This window comes from Asterias amurensis, chromosome 1, assembly GCF_032118995.1.
Source record: "Asterias amurensis chromosome 1, ASM3211899v1".
Lineage (NCBI taxonomy): Eukaryota > Metazoa > Echinodermata > Asteroidea > Forcipulatida > Asteriidae > Asterias > Asterias amurensis.
Genome location: NC_092648.1, coordinates 27,792,703 through 27,808,177, shown reverse-complemented (window position 1 = coordinate 27,808,177; position 15,475 = coordinate 27,792,703). Strand labels below are relative to the sequence as shown.

At 38.4% G+C, this 15,475-nt stretch overlaps 1 protein-coding gene across 2 annotated transcripts in view; it reads right to left on the bottom strand.

The window, feature by feature from the left end:
* The window catches only part of LOC139935378 (uncharacterized), a 62,302-nt gene that overhangs the window by 16,643 nt on the left and 30,184 nt on the right, over positions 1-15,475 (bottom strand). For both annotated transcript variants that reach the window (XM_071929929.1, XM_071929939.1), the window contains exons 19-33: positions 15,272-15,463; positions 14,540-14,734; positions 13,709-13,909; positions 13,083-13,325; positions 12,269-12,466; positions 11,289-11,504; positions 10,923-11,174; positions 7,951-8,036; positions 6,608-6,764; positions 5,833-6,021; positions 4,758-5,504; positions 3,270-3,431; positions 1,635-1,796; positions 892-1,053; positions 194-403 (exon numbers count right to left, since the gene is read on the bottom strand). In XM_071929929.1, the coding sequence (XP_071786030.1) occupies positions 194-403; positions 892-1,053; positions 1,635-1,796; positions 3,270-3,431; positions 4,758-5,504; positions 5,833-6,021; positions 6,608-6,764; positions 7,951-8,036; positions 10,923-11,174; positions 11,289-11,504; positions 12,269-12,466; positions 13,083-13,325; positions 13,709-13,909; positions 14,540-14,734; positions 15,272-15,463 (3,372 nt within the window). The remainder of the gene's footprint in view (positions 1-193; positions 404-891; positions 1,054-1,634; positions 1,797-3,269; positions 3,432-4,757; positions 5,505-5,832; positions 6,022-6,607; positions 6,765-7,950; positions 8,037-10,922; positions 11,175-11,288; positions 11,505-12,268; positions 12,467-13,082; positions 13,326-13,708; positions 13,910-14,539; positions 14,735-15,271; positions 15,464-15,475) is intronic.

The window sequence follows — 15,475 nt, the reverse complement described above, 5'->3', positions numbered from 1 at the left end:
ATAAAACATTTGATATTAAACAGTTGATATATTTAATCAAGAGTAAGATGCTGTGTCAAACTCATCGCTAGCTTGATGCAAAAGTTCAGAACACAACAGGCATTATTTTGAAAAAGTAGTCAGACTATTTATCCCCCTCGTCTTAGTTTGGCTACGATAATATGAGTCAAGACTAAAATGGAAGTCTGGTTACCTTCGAATCCTGTCGGACATAAGCAACTAAAAGCATCAAGTTCATCTAGACAGGTCCCACCATTGAGACAGCAATCTTGTTGACAATCATCCACGTTGGTCTGACAGTGCTGGCCTGTTAAGCCCACTGGGCACTCACAACGGTACGTTCCTATCTGCTCAACACAAGTTCCACCATTCAGACAGGAATCGGCCAAGCAGAAACTTTGCACTGTGGGAATAAATTGACCGTTTTGTCAATATAAACGTTCTGGGCAGCTAATCTGATGGGCTATATTATTGTTGTTTAAAATGCCAAAGGAGTTCTTTCTATTCTAAAGTTTTCAGTTTGTATAAAACATCACATTCTGGACTTCAAAGTTTGAAGGAAAAACCATAATCAGACTGAACTCTGCTTCTAAATATGAAGAAAACAATCATCAAGAAAAAAAATATAGCAATGGAATCAGGACTAACAATAAACACTGTTTACTTGTTAATTTTGTTTTTACCCTTACATCTATGTGTGTTTGCACTGTATACTCATTACTTTTTATGAGTTCTGTGAAAGAAAAATCACAGGCATATAACTCGGATGTGATTCAAACCCCTGACCTTTGCAATTCTAGAGTGTCTACCAACAACTAGACCACCGAGATTGCCCGAGAAAAAACCTGATTTTTTTATAATTTTATTTAACAGTAAAAACTGTTTACTTACTATGACACATGGCCGATGTTGTTGCACCAGTGCTTTGGGTTATTTCCCACTCAGGGCATGAATCACATGAACTCTGACCTTCCTCTGACTGGTAGCTATGAAGAGGACAAGAGGTACATGGCTGCACCCCTGTAGAGGAAAACGTTCCTAAACCGCACACATCTGAAATAAGGTGTTGCAGAGGATTAAAAATTAACGATACCAGCCTAGAATGCTAAATGAAGTGGGGAATGAATCTACACATTACACAGCCATGCATGTACATGTACAAGGGTACATGCAGTCCTGCAGAGTTGTGCCATCTTACACAGCCAGTGAAAACTGTGAAAATTATCCCAATATGGTTGGTCCATTTTCCAATTTAAAAAGAGAAGGAGGCTTATTTGTTCATATAATTTGTTTAAAAACAGAGCTTGAAAATTGATTTTCTTAGAAATAGTGACTTACTTCTTTCCAAATATTTTTGAGGCAATAAAAGAAAGAAAAAAATCTTCTTGCAAAAGCAAAGCCCTCATAATTAACTTCCACCATGCTTCTACTCACTGTTATATTTTACCGTTTAACCATCTGTAGGATAATATTAAAAAGATGACCTTTTTGATGACCAATGATCAAGTATGAAGGCAGGCCAAGCAATGTTTTTCTTTTGGTCCATTCTTTGGTCATTACTTCAGCAAGTTCACTTTAGGAAATTTATAAGCTTTAGTATAATAATTTGATACAAAAACATGATAAGTTCATACCTGTACAATCCCCAACAGTAGAAGAACCCATTCTGGCTGTAGACTGACCGACCGGACATTGCTGACAGTAATTAGACCCTACCACGGCCTGGTACGATCCTTTCTCACATTTCAAGCATGGTTCAAGTCCAGTGTTCGAGAAGTGACCACTTGGGCAAATACCTGAAATATATTTTCAAGAGAAAAAAAAAACAAATGTCGTCAGAAAAGAAAGGTACACAAGTGTTCTTGGCTTCTTCTCCGCTGGGAGAGTTTGGAATGCTAGGGGGCAGCAGACTTGCCAGGTAAACTCTGGCAGAATATTCTCAGCATGAGCACATTTCTGAGAAAAATAGATTGACTTGGTAAGTCTTCTGCCACCAAGTTTCCTTAAAAGTCTCAAATTGATAGCTTCAGCGATGGCTATAGTCTTTAGCCAAACTCTCTTAATTTGGGCCTCTGGCTTAACACTTTGGTAGCGGGAAAGGAGATACCTTTTTGATGCAATTATTTTTAATTTGTTGTAAATTTTTATGGGGTTTCATTGTAATTTTCGCCTTCAAACATCCTCAAATGGAGAGAGACTGACAAAAAACGCAATCAATTATAAATCAGTGTGAACTCATCAATCAAGGGTATGTAGAAATTATGAAATTGTTGGCTATATTGTTGCTTTAGTACCGATGTTTCCGACTCTTTTTAATATTTTAAGCACTCAGTGACTGGTTTGAAGTTTGGGAGCGCTGTAATCCTGCTTATTATTATAACAGCAAAACAGGGATTACCTTAAAGGCAGTGAACACTATTGGTAATTACTCAAAATAATTGTTAGCATAAAAACATACTTGATAACGAGCAACATAGTGCTGTTGATAGTAAAAAACAATATGAGAAACGGCTCCCTTTGAAGAATGTAATTTTCTACAAAGAATTAATTTTCCACTAAAAGTTTTGTATTTGATTTTGAGACCTCCAATTTAGAATTTGAGGTCTCCGAAATCATGCATCTGAAAGCACACAACTTTGTGTGACAAGGGTGTTTTTTCTTCCGTTATTATTGCGCATTTCGACGACCAATATTGAGTTAAAATATTCACAGATATGTTATTTTATGCAATATGTTGAAATACACGAAGACTAGTCTTTGACAATTACTAAAGGTTTCCAGTGTCTTTATTTTATGTGTCAGGATGTATCAGCCTGCACCTTGGACGTAAACCACTGCTGATAATCTGCAGATAATTTCGGACTCAAATGTAGAATATAATGAAAACCAATGGTGTCAACATGTTGTTCTCTCTTTAATTTCCCAGAAAATGTTTTAAACGCTATCCCCATCTCTCAATGTCCAATTAAGATCGGGTCATATTTCATAATCATACAGAGCCGCAACTGAATCAGCTTGACCATGACTATCACCCTGAAGGCCCTATCACACAAGCCTCAATAACAACAACGAGAAAGAAAGCGTTATCATAACACACCCCTCGATTGGTTGAATAAGCAAGGGCGCATTCTGTGCTAAGCAATTCAACCAATAGAACCTTCTCTTTGCGTCGTTATCGTTATCGCTGCAGTGGGACTGGCCTTTAGTGATAGTGTTCTCTTTCCACATATTATAAATCAACATAACACAACAAGTTGAAGAACACCCACCTAGACATTCTTCAGCGCTCTTGGTTGTATTCCCGATGGTTGATGTTCCTGGGGGACAAGTCTTGCAGGTTAACTGTGCCTCTTCATCTTGGTAGGATCCTACTGGGCAACTCCTACATGTAATGGTTGCACTGTCAAAGTAAAATCCCAACCCACATTCCACTACAGTATAGGGAGAAAATAGAAATCAAAATTGAAAGTTTTTTAATAACATGCAACAATTACCTTAGAAACAAAAAGCGAAAGATTTTCACCTGTTACCCTAATTAGTTTCCCTTCAAAAGTATGAAGAAAAGAAAAACAAGATTTTGGGGGTTGAACAAAGAATTGACTAGAGTGGGATTAGAACCAACGACCTACGGATTAACGTGCCGGCGCTCTACCAAATGAGCTATCTAGCCCTATGTTGGCGGTGTCCCTATTTTGTCAATATCTTTGTCCGGGGGTGCCAGTCAGAAGCCATACAACCGTAATCTGCCCTGTAGCCAGGGATCACACCCAAATTCTGATACAACCTGAGTTTATATTGAAATCTGAAACAAAAAGTCGCATCCCCTTAAGGTGCATCCCCTTAAGGTGATCCCTTGGCTGCCGCTTCCCAGGTTGTATCGTAATTTGGGTGTGATCCCTGGCTACACGGCAGTTTACGGTTGTATGGCTTCTGACTGGCACCCCCGAACAAAGATATTGACAAAATAGGGACACCTACAACATAGGGCTAGATAGCTCAGTTGGTAGAGCGCCGGCACGTTAATCCGGAGGTCGTTGGTTCGAATCCCACTCTAGTCAATTCTTTGTTCAACCCCCAAAATTTACCCAGTCAGTTTCCCTTGTGGTTTATATTGAAAAGGAAAACATTTTAGAAAACTAGAAAATCATGATACATTCTGTTCAAATGGGAGACTTTGGAATGCTATGTGGCCGCAGACTTGCCGGGTAAATTCTGGCAAGAAACTCTTTGCATGTCCACAACTCTGAGTAGTGTGAAAAGCCGTGTACAGTATTTTAAGGTTGTTGGATGTGTTTTCATACTCAATAAGAGTATCTAAAAGAAAATAGATTTAGCTGTTATCAACTGAGCCCAATTTCATAGAGCTGCTAAGCACAAAATTTTGCTCACCATGAAATTTTTGCCATTATAAAAACAGGTTTATCAACCAAATTTCCACATGAGTTTCAGGATGAGCAAACAACAGCTGAATACCCAGGAAAAAGCAATGCTACAAATTGGTTGGTAATCCTGTTTTTATCAAGGAAAAAAATGTCATGCTAAGCAAACTTTTGTGCTTAGAAGCTCTATAAAATTGGGCCCTGCTCACAACAATGGTATAGATAAACAAAAATTATTTATGGCAGAGTCTTTCTCAAAGACTAAAATGACAACACAACACACATTAACAGTCTAGTGGGGGCAATTAGAAGCTTCAAATTGACATTGCCAAATTAAGGGTCAAACTAAGTTGCTAACAAATAAATAAATAGACATACCACAATCTAAACTATATGTTGACACATGTCCCAATGGGCAGGATGGGCTTGGTTCATAATCGACATAAACATCTGATGGGTGGGGATCTACATCAAGGCCCTGAACATCCGGATAAAGGTTCCCTTGATCACATTCCTCCAGTACATAGTCTGATAGCTCAAAGAGAGTATCATACCCATACCATTTCTCATCCTCAAACACATCACTTTCGATCATTGGATCAGTGGGTAGGAGATATATCATATCAAATGATATCGTCAGTTCAAAGCCCATCGCGACATCCCTTTGATGGCGAGTTTGACTTCTTTTGCGATTCAGGAGTTTGGTGGGATGTTTACGACGATACCTCTTGGAGTTATCTCTTGGGTCTGATGGAAGTCTACCCTCTTTTTTCATATCACTGAGCCACTTCTGTGCATGTTCCATGAGCTCCATGTCAGAGTCAATCCCGAGATTGCTGTCATTCTTAGGTTGAAACATCTGTTGGATGCCACTAAGGACACTTTTAGATGAATCTCTCCATCTGGAGACATCACGACGACCTCTTGATGTGGGTCCGCAAGTCACCTGCACATTGTCCACATTGCATTGGTCAGCATTGTTGGTGCAGATGTCGCTGAACAACGACCCGTTGAGAAGCTGGATGAATTGTACTTTGATCTGATATTGTGTTGCTGGATTAGAACAGTCTCCACTGAAATACTGTAGCTCAGATAACATGTGTAACCCATCTGGGCGTCTTCGTCCTGTTTTATGCATTGAGAAAAGATGGTTTGTCAGAGGTATTTTTTTACCTATGATCACACATTAGTTTTAAGCAATTGACAACAGTATTTCCCATGAAATCACAGCCTTCAAACAGATATTGGTAAATTTAAAGCACAGATAAGAATATTGTTTGTAAATGTACAAACAAAGAATCCTGTCAATGTAAGTTATACAACATGCTGCCTAGACTGCCAGTCTAAATAGCAACTTTGCACGTCAGTTTTGGGGTGTGCCATACAAGTATAACCATAATACAGTGCCATTGAAAACATTAACATTTGACTGGCACTCTTTGTTAATACTCACTGTTACAATCAGGAAACCGCTGCAGAGGTCTCCATAGGCCGGACAAGCCACAGACGAAGAAAGTCGTCCCCACATCCATTGATACATCGTAGTTCTCATGGCAGAACATTGAACAGAAGTGACCATACGCCCACTCATCACAAGCTTTAGCTCCGTTCCTTGGATCATTAAGCTCTGGACATGAAATGGCTATAAGTGTAAAAGGATTGAGAAAAAAATTAACAATCTGATAACTTTTACTCGTTTTCATGATCAGTCCTCAGTTCAACACACAAAGAAACCATAAACTTCACGTTGTTCTATTCACTGTGCAAGTCTTGCGCGTATGTTCCCCCAAACAAAATGGATTTTTACATGGGCAAGATTTGGTTTTGACAATTATTGTAGTTTAAGGTGGTGAATAACCATGCAATTATAAATTGCTGTTGGGAACCAATACTAAGTGATAACAAATGTGAAAGTAAAATCATTTGACCAGTCTAACAAAGAAAACCCGAGAGTTAAACTTGATCTCACTTTCCAGTTACTTGCAACATATTTTAATTTTAATTTTTAAAAGAATGTGTGCCCATCTTAAATTACGCAACTTTGTAAACCAATGATTATCCCAACATGATTCAATTGCCAGGCACTGGGAAAAAAATATTTAGAGTAAAATACAACAAATTAAAATAAATAAATCATTGTCTATGGTTAATTCTATGTGTAATAATTATGAATTAGAATTTCTGCTTGCAATATCAACAGAAAACAACTTTCAAAAACAAACCCTTACGTGTGATTGTCACAGTAAACTGGCATATGCTGGTCTTTCCATTATCCAAATTGGTTGCAGTGCATTGAATGTTAGTACTACCCCATGGAAATGAAGCTCCGCTTGTGTGAGAGCACGATGTTTCCAATTCATCTCCAGTCAGCTCTGCAAATTCAGGCTGCAAAAAAATTAAAAAATTAGGAACCACAACTTATTCAAACAACATACAAGCAAATAGTCTGCCACGTTTTTTAAAGAAGTTAAAACTTGCCTGTAAACATGAAGTTTTGTTCCTTTCTATTTTTTCAATTCAATTCAACTCGCATTTATTTCCACAAAGGATGTTCACAATATTACAGAACTACATTGTAATGCATACACACCATGTATAAACAAAAGACAGAAAAAGAATAAACTAGTGGGAAACATAAATCTACTAATTTGATATAGATTTAAATTATTGAAAACAAAATGTGTGGCTCTTTTTGTGTCCATATTTTGGGCACACTGGCTGATTTATTGTCTTGTATTGTCCTGTTTTATCTTAACTGCTGACTCTGGAAGAAGCAGTTATATATTCTCAGTGGTTCAACTGATGTTCATCAGACGACTGACAATTATATACTGTTAAAGTAGCAGAGCTACAAACAATTGTATCTTGCAACTGGAAAAATTGTGTACAACAACTGGAGAGATATTTAGAATTACAATCGACATAACAGGGGAAAAGTTTCGAAAATCAGGGAAACTTTCCATTTTTTTTGTCAGAACTTATTTATAGGAGCTTCAGGGAGAATCAGGGAAAGTTGGCAGCTCTGTAGAAGCCAAAACAATAAGCATGCTTCAAAGTTTGTCTAGTGCTCAGTACTTAGTATTGACTTAAAGACACTGGACGCTATTGGTAATTGTCAAAGACCAGTCTTCCTACTTGGTGTATCTCAACATAAGCATGAAACAATAAGCCTGTAAAAATTTGAGCTCAATTGGTTGTCGAAGTTGCGAGATAATAATGAAAGAAAAAACACCCTTGTCACACGAAGTTGTGTGCTTTCAGATGCTTGATTTCGAGACCTCAAATTCTAATTCTGAGGTCTTGAAATCAAATTCATGGAAAATTAGTTCTTTCTCAAAAACTACATTACTTCAGAGGGAGCTTTTTCTCAGTGGTTTATTTTATCAACAGCTCCCAACTACCTGTTACCAAGTAAGGTTTTATGCTATCTATTATTTTGAGTAATAACCAACAGTGTCCACTGTCTTAAAACCTTCCTATCACAAGCGCTTAGATTCAAAACTAGCCATCTTTGTCTGTTAATGAATGGGGGAGTAAACTCTGATACGTCTGCAGACTCCTTAATTCTTACCACTGGCCACCTGACGATAGTTTCTGTTTTATTGGTGGTGATATGTTGATCATCCGGACATGATACGATGACTGGTGACAGGTTATCTAAGTGGAGAGAAATTAATGAAACTATAAAAAAGAATGTTAAACTCCTGAAAGACGCCACACATTTGTATCTGTGTAAAACTTTTAGTGATTTTTTGGGTTGAACAAAGAATTGACTAGAGTGGGATTCGAACCAACGACCTCCGGATTAACGTGCCGGCGCTCTACCAACTGAGCTATCTAGCCCTATATTGGCGGTGTCCCTATTTTGTCAATATCTTTGTTCGAGGGTGCCAGTCAGAAGCCATACAACCGTTAACTGCCGTGTAGCCAGGGATCACACCCAAATTACAATACAACCTGGGAAGCGGCAGCCAGGGGATCACCTTTAGGGGATGCAACTTTTTGTTTAAGATATCAATATAAACCACAAGGGAAACTGACTGGGTAAATTTACCCAGTCAGTTTCCCTTGTGGTTTATATTAAAACTTTTAGTATCACGACTTTGTAACAATGGTTGCACATTTCAACCAGGCAAGAGGCACACTGAAAACAAATTGTGCCCTAACGGTCGGTACATGTTTAAAAAAAATAATATTTTTCCTAGAAACAAGACCTAGATCTAGAAGATCATTTTCTTGTTTGGTATTGACCCATCAGACAAATCTTGAATGCGCCATACTGGTGGGCAATTTCACTGTGCGTTTTTATATATATATACCTCTATGCAGTGCGTTATGCAGTTGAAGTGCACATTTTAGGCGACACGGCGTTAAAGACATTGGACACTATTGATAATTGTCAAAGACCAGTCTTCTCACTTAGTGTATCTCAACATATGCATGAAATAACAAACCTGTGAAAATTTGAGCTCAATTGGTCGTCAAAGTTGCGAGATAATAATGAAAGAAAAAACACCCTTGTCACGCAAAGTTGTGTGCGTTTAGATGGTTGATTTCGAGACCTCAAGTTCTAAACTTGAGGTCTCGAAATCAAATTCGTGGAAAATCACTTCTTTCTCGAAAACTACGTCACTTCAGAGGGAGCCGTTTCTCACAATGTTTTATAATATCAACCTCTCCCCATTACTCGTTGCCAAGTGAGGTTTTATGCTGATAATTATTTTGAGTAATTACCAATAGTTTCCACTGCCTTTAATACATGTAATCCTAACTGCCCACCAACATGGTGATCAGGCGTGGCATCAGTCATTGCGTATGACGGCCGACGCGCGTGGAAGGGGTCAATATAAGGACCTTTGACCAAAAAGTCTTTTAATCTGTAATTACGTCTTTATGAAGCCTGGGATTGTAACTCATTTATTTTCCCTCAAAAAGAAAACATAGAAAACAACATTTTTCAAAAGCGACACATGAACTGCTTCCAAAACATTTTCCATGCCTCACTACGCTGTATTATTGTTCAAAATATTTTTTAAAGGATTTGGGTACTTTTTGTAAAACAAAACACAATGCCCACAGATTTACATTAAACTTATACCGTTTGAAGATAATGACAGTAGAAAGCGTACCTTAAAATATTAGTTGCTTAGGCGCTGTAGTTTTTGAGAAATGAGTAAAACTATGTCATGAACATACATTTTTGCACGCTAAACTCATTTTTGTCTCATGATCACCGAGACAAAAATTATTTTCATGACATTGTTTTACTCATTTCTCAAAAACTACAGCACCTCAGCAAGTAATATTTTCAGGGAAGCTTTCTACTATCATTATCTTCAAACTGTGTAAGTTAAATGTAAATCTGTGGACATTGTGTTTTTTGTCCTACAAAATGTACATACCCTTTAAGCTTCCTGAGTTGTAATTTTCCTTTGAAATAGTGTTGTCAAAATAAAAAATTACTTGACAAAGGATGTACCACAAAGGTTCTCATAATAAGCATTGATATTTTCTTTTAGAAAATGTGAGTTATGAGTGAATCAAACAACCTTAGCCGTAAAGCATGGCCGATAATCTGCCATGGTATGCTGACCCTCAGGAGGCACATTGAGCCAAAAACATAATAAAAGATGGTGTTATTCTGTCCATTCTTGTTTGCCACATTTGTATAAAGAAAAATTCAAAAGGAGAAAAAGGTCTGGAATCTGGGGTTACACAATGACTCCCTTGAAAAGGGGAGATGATGAGCATGAATACCAGCACCGATCTGTTCCTATTTGTACAAAGAAAACAAAGTGTAGCCCGGTAAGTACATTGTGTACAGCCTACACAATGGAATGTATCGCGTAGATATTTCTGCCAGCGGTCCGACTGACTGCAAAAAAATAGGGGACACTCCAAAGTTTTTCCCGAGCGTTAAAAAATATTTCCTGTATGCCAGTTCAGAAAACTTTGATGTAAAGTAGTTAAAGGAACAGGTTGCCTTGGATCGGTCGAGTTGGTCTTTGAAAATCGTTCTGTAACCGTTTTTTGTAAAATGTATGGTTAGAAAGATATTGTAAAAGTAGAATACAATGATCTACACAAATATACCTCAAAATTGCATGGTTTTCTTTTTACCCTGTCGACTAACACGGTCGGCCATTTATGGGAGTCAAAATTTTGACTCCCATAAATGGCCGACCGTGATAGTTCGCGACGTAAAAGGAAAACCGTGCAGTTTCGAGTGATACTTGTGTGGATCATTATATTCTACTTTTAAAACATCTTTCTAACCATATTCATTTCATAACAAACAGTTTCAAACGCTTTTAATAGACCAACTCGTCCGATCCAAGGCAACGTGTTCCTTTAAAGCTATCCTGTCGCAGATTTTCACAAAAATGTTACAATGCCCAAAGGGATATAAGGAAGAGCAATAGTAGATTGATAGAGTATTTTTCTCAGAGGGAACACAGCTGTTGCAAGGGCACAATGGCACTCACCATCACGGTTACCATGTAATTCCAAGTTTACGGTAAAAAATATCAAAAACAAACTTACCCATGATATTAGCACTGAAAGAACACACAATACTGTTCCCGGCGCCATCACTGAAATTGTAAGACACCACCGTGTCCCGGGTGAAATTGTACGGTGAGTCGATGTCATCGGGTGTCTTGATAACTGTAAGTTGATCACCGGAGTTGTCAGTTGCCATGGGAACATCAAAGGAGAGGAGAACCCCAAGGGTCTGGCCAGACATTGATCCAACTAAGGAGCCAGGGCAGACTTTGAGTACTGGTGGAACGGTATCTAAAATTCACAACATGAAAATACAATTTTTATAAATTGATGAAATTTTGTCCTCCGAGGTTGACTGATGAGATGGCCCTATTTAGAGAGAACTTGTTCATCTATTTAACTGACCTTGGCATGTCACAGAGAGCATGTACAGATTCTGATTCCATGTACCATCAGCGAGGCACGTCACCATTCCATGTGAGGCTGTCAGCTCAAATCCATTACGACAGAAGAAGCTGCAGGTAGTACCATAATAAGGTTGTCCTGGACCTCGGCAAATTGAAGGATAAACACCTCCATGGCTTGGGATGAGACCTGCTGGTATGGGGGCACATCTAGCCACTGCAAATAAGAAATTAAATAATTGTTATTTCACTACACACCAAGAACCAATAAGAGAATGAGTAGTAGTTGACAATGAAATGTTTAGTTTTAGATGTTGGAAGAAAACTGAAAATGAGAAAAACTGAAAGTTTGCTTAAAAAGCTGCAGTTGTTTTTCAGGAAAGAATAAGGTTAAGTCATCAATTCAGATTCTAAGTTAAGATTCCCTCTAGTAGAGACAAAGATTGAACAAGTTGGGATTTGAATATTACAACCAATAGCTCAACTGATGTCCATCACTTTATGAGGGAAAAAATCTCCCATTTTTCCACAACAAAGGAAAATAAGGCAAGTTAAACTTCTTTAAAAAGGATCTATTTGTATTTGTAATAAGGGTATAAAGAGTAGGTGACGAGTTCTTAAGTGGTCGTTTAAAACCGGGAGGGTCCTCGCCGTGCAATAAAGACCGATCCAAGGGGAGGTCCTTAATCGCCTGGCCACGACCCTGCAAGGTTTTTAACTGCCCTTTAAGACCAAGTCAGGTTATCGGGCTAAATTTTGCAAAGGGTCAAAATTGCATTGATGCTCACCGGTTGTGCGTATATGTGCATGCTAATAGTTTGAGTAAGCTTGCACCCCTTTGTTTGAACACTTCTCACCGTGTTTATATCGCATGTTTAAACATGGCCATGTGATGCCCTCTCCACCAATCAGAATTGATAAACCGGTATTTATGAATGAACAGCAACACTACACTTCTGTAGAGTAGCCTAATTGACTTACATTGACATGATGGTCTTGGACCGTCCCTGGTCCAAGACAAAAGACTAGTGGTAGCATTCCTGGAGCATTTTGCTGTTTCCGAACCTCGCAGGGTGTAGCCATTCAGACAGCCCACCTGGCAGGTAGTTCCAAGTTGATCCTCACATGTTCCAATAAAATGCCCGAAGAACGGTGGGTTGAGTGGTCTACATCTGGCAACTATTTTATATTTTAAATACAAAATATACTTAAATAAAAATAAATAAAGCTTACTTTATCAAATGCTTATTTCTGGCAGAGGTTTCTTTGATAAGCAGAAGTATTGATTTCTTGTCTTGTTCAGTTACAATTGTTTATCTTTGTAAGAATGATATTCAATCATACATTTAGGCATATTACACTATTTAGCATTGGTATAGATCCTATTGAATTACCCCTTGTTTTGCTACGAAAATCGCCATCTTGTAGGGCAAACCGTATGCCCGTCTAAACGCATACATCAATGAAGCACGCAGCATTCCCGATTTGATTTCTACGGCACATGCTTGCACACATGCACGCACACGCGCACAGATGCCATGTTGTAAGTCACATATTTGAACAGTGACGTCATACTCAATACGGTCTATCGTGTTAGAGTCAGAAATGATTCCAGTGAATCCCAATATTATGGAGCTGCTTACCATTCAGGCAAACTGGTGATTAAAGGAACAGAGACCTCTGCGTTTACCTAAGCTCTTTTCCCTTAATAGAAAGGTGCAAACAAACTTCACATTGCAAAACTCTATTGCTTTGGCTGTTAGCAGATGACATTGGGATGGTACAATGTACATACCTCTGACACTGACTTCAAAGTTACATGAAGCTTGATTCCCTGCTGTATCTGTAGCAACACAGTTGATAATATTATCCCCAACCGGTAGCTGTGCTGGTTGAGCTGGATTGCAGGTTATAGTTGGCGATTCACCAGAATTATCTGTAGCTTCTACTGTCCATGTAACATTTACTTGTAGTGAGGTGTCCGTTGGGTATGCCACAAAGTCAAGTGGACAAGTTGTGAAATGTGGGCTTTCATAATCTAAACATTTAAAATAAATCAGCCAACAGTAAGTTATTTGTGGAATTTCTCTTGAATTCCGAAAAACCTACTGCACGGTAGTAGAATATAAACATGATAAAAAGAGCATAATCTACATAGCAAGTAGCTGCACACATGGTGTTAACACGTACCAAATATTTATTGGTAACTCACCATGCAATGCCTCAAATCCCAAATAGTTTGTGGTTATAGTTTGGCAAAATCAAAATCGTTTGATCAACAACAACACTTCCCAGGGTGTCTAGGAACAACCAAGGGCCAAATGACATTTAGAATAATTATCCAAGGAATAGGGAATGATCTGCTAAAGTTTAGACAAACATTTCCATGTGTAGATTTCTAGAGATTAAATCTAATCTTACCAACACAGCTGAATGCAGTGCTATCATGAGACCAATCTCCGCTACCAAGGCATCGGATGAAGGTATAGGAAGGAGGGTCTACTCTATACCCAGATTGAGAACAGCGAAGGTAACAGATGTCATTGTAATCTGGAGAGATGAGGCATTCAGCTGGAGATATCTCCAAGCCCTCAGTAACAACTAAAGCTGGACAACTTCTCTCTGTAAAACAGTATTGTTTGAATTGTTTCAAGAGAATTAGTTTCGGGATAGAATGATATCAATTAGAATTGTACACACACATTGACAATATGGATACAGTACTACACTCAATAATGAAATGGTATAACAGTGTTAAAGACACTGGACACTATTGGTAATTGACAAAAACCAGTCTTCTCACTTGGTGTATCTCAACATATGCATAAAATAACAAACCTGTGAAAATTTGAGCTCAATCGGTCATCGAAGCTGCGAGATAATAATGAAAGAAAAACCACCCTTGTCACACAGAGTTATGTGCTTTCAGATGCTTGATTTCCAGACCTCAAGTTCTAAATCTGAGGTCGCAAAATCAAATTCAAGGAAAATTACTTCTTTTTCGAAAACTACTCCATTTCAGAGGGAGTCAGTTCTCACAATGTTTTATACTACCAACCTCTCCCCATTAGTTGTTACGAAGTAAGGTTTTATGCTAATAATTCTTTTGAGTAATTACCAATAGTGTCCACTGCCTTTAAACTGCTATTGAAGGATTTCACAAACGTTACGAAATTGGTTTTACTAAACATCATTTTAGTGTGAAATTCATGTGGGGCTGCTTAGAAATAGGGTTAACAACTGCACACACACCTTCACAGGTAAAGTCCACCACATCCCATGTACCATTGGCACGGCAGGTAGATTGCGGGTTACCAACACCTCCATAGCCATAAGGACAGTACCAATGGCAGGTGGTACCCAGCAGTTCAGTTGCAGGTGGGTAATGAAGGCAGCCTGAACGAAGCACTTGACCAGGCCGGTCAGCCAAGGCAGGACAAGAGATTGCTGTGAACAGTATACAAATATTAATATCATTTTATTATGGGAATGGTATAAGTTACAACTCATAGAGAAATGGAATGGTTTGTGATGAGCTACACAATGTATATAGACAAGGGTAAAACAACTCTCATGAAAAATGACCAAAGACATCAATGAAACTGTTAATTATTGCAGTAATCTTGTACTGCCTATAATATGTATATAGCACCATGGACAAAATTCACAAAGTTAAATACATTACTCACAATTGTCATCAATGATTATCAAAATCGATGACAAAACTTTGGTTGATTTCTCATTCATTTCTAGAAGTGTGTTCAAAACACACCACTGTTAAGTAACGAGTGGCTCTTATCAGAGCCATCATTTCTCAAACCTCACATACTTTTACAAGCATCAACTCTTACTAACTTTTTAGTCAATTACTTTCACATTACTAATACAGCTGTCAACAAAATTCAGGGTAACTAAAAAAAACATGGAAATACAACAATCTGAACTCTGATTGAACCACGGACAAACCACAGGCCTTTTACTTACGTGAGCATGTAGGGTTTTGCTCTGTCCACTCCACTAGAGGAGCTTCACCGTTCTTTTCACATTTCCTGCTTTCAGGGCCTGTCAGTTGGTACCCCGTGTTGCAAGTGAAGCTGCAGGTAGATCCATAGATGTTACTTGGGCACTGGACAAGGGAACCACTGGCTGGTGCTTGTAGGGGCTGGCAGCGTAGAACTGTCAAAGTAC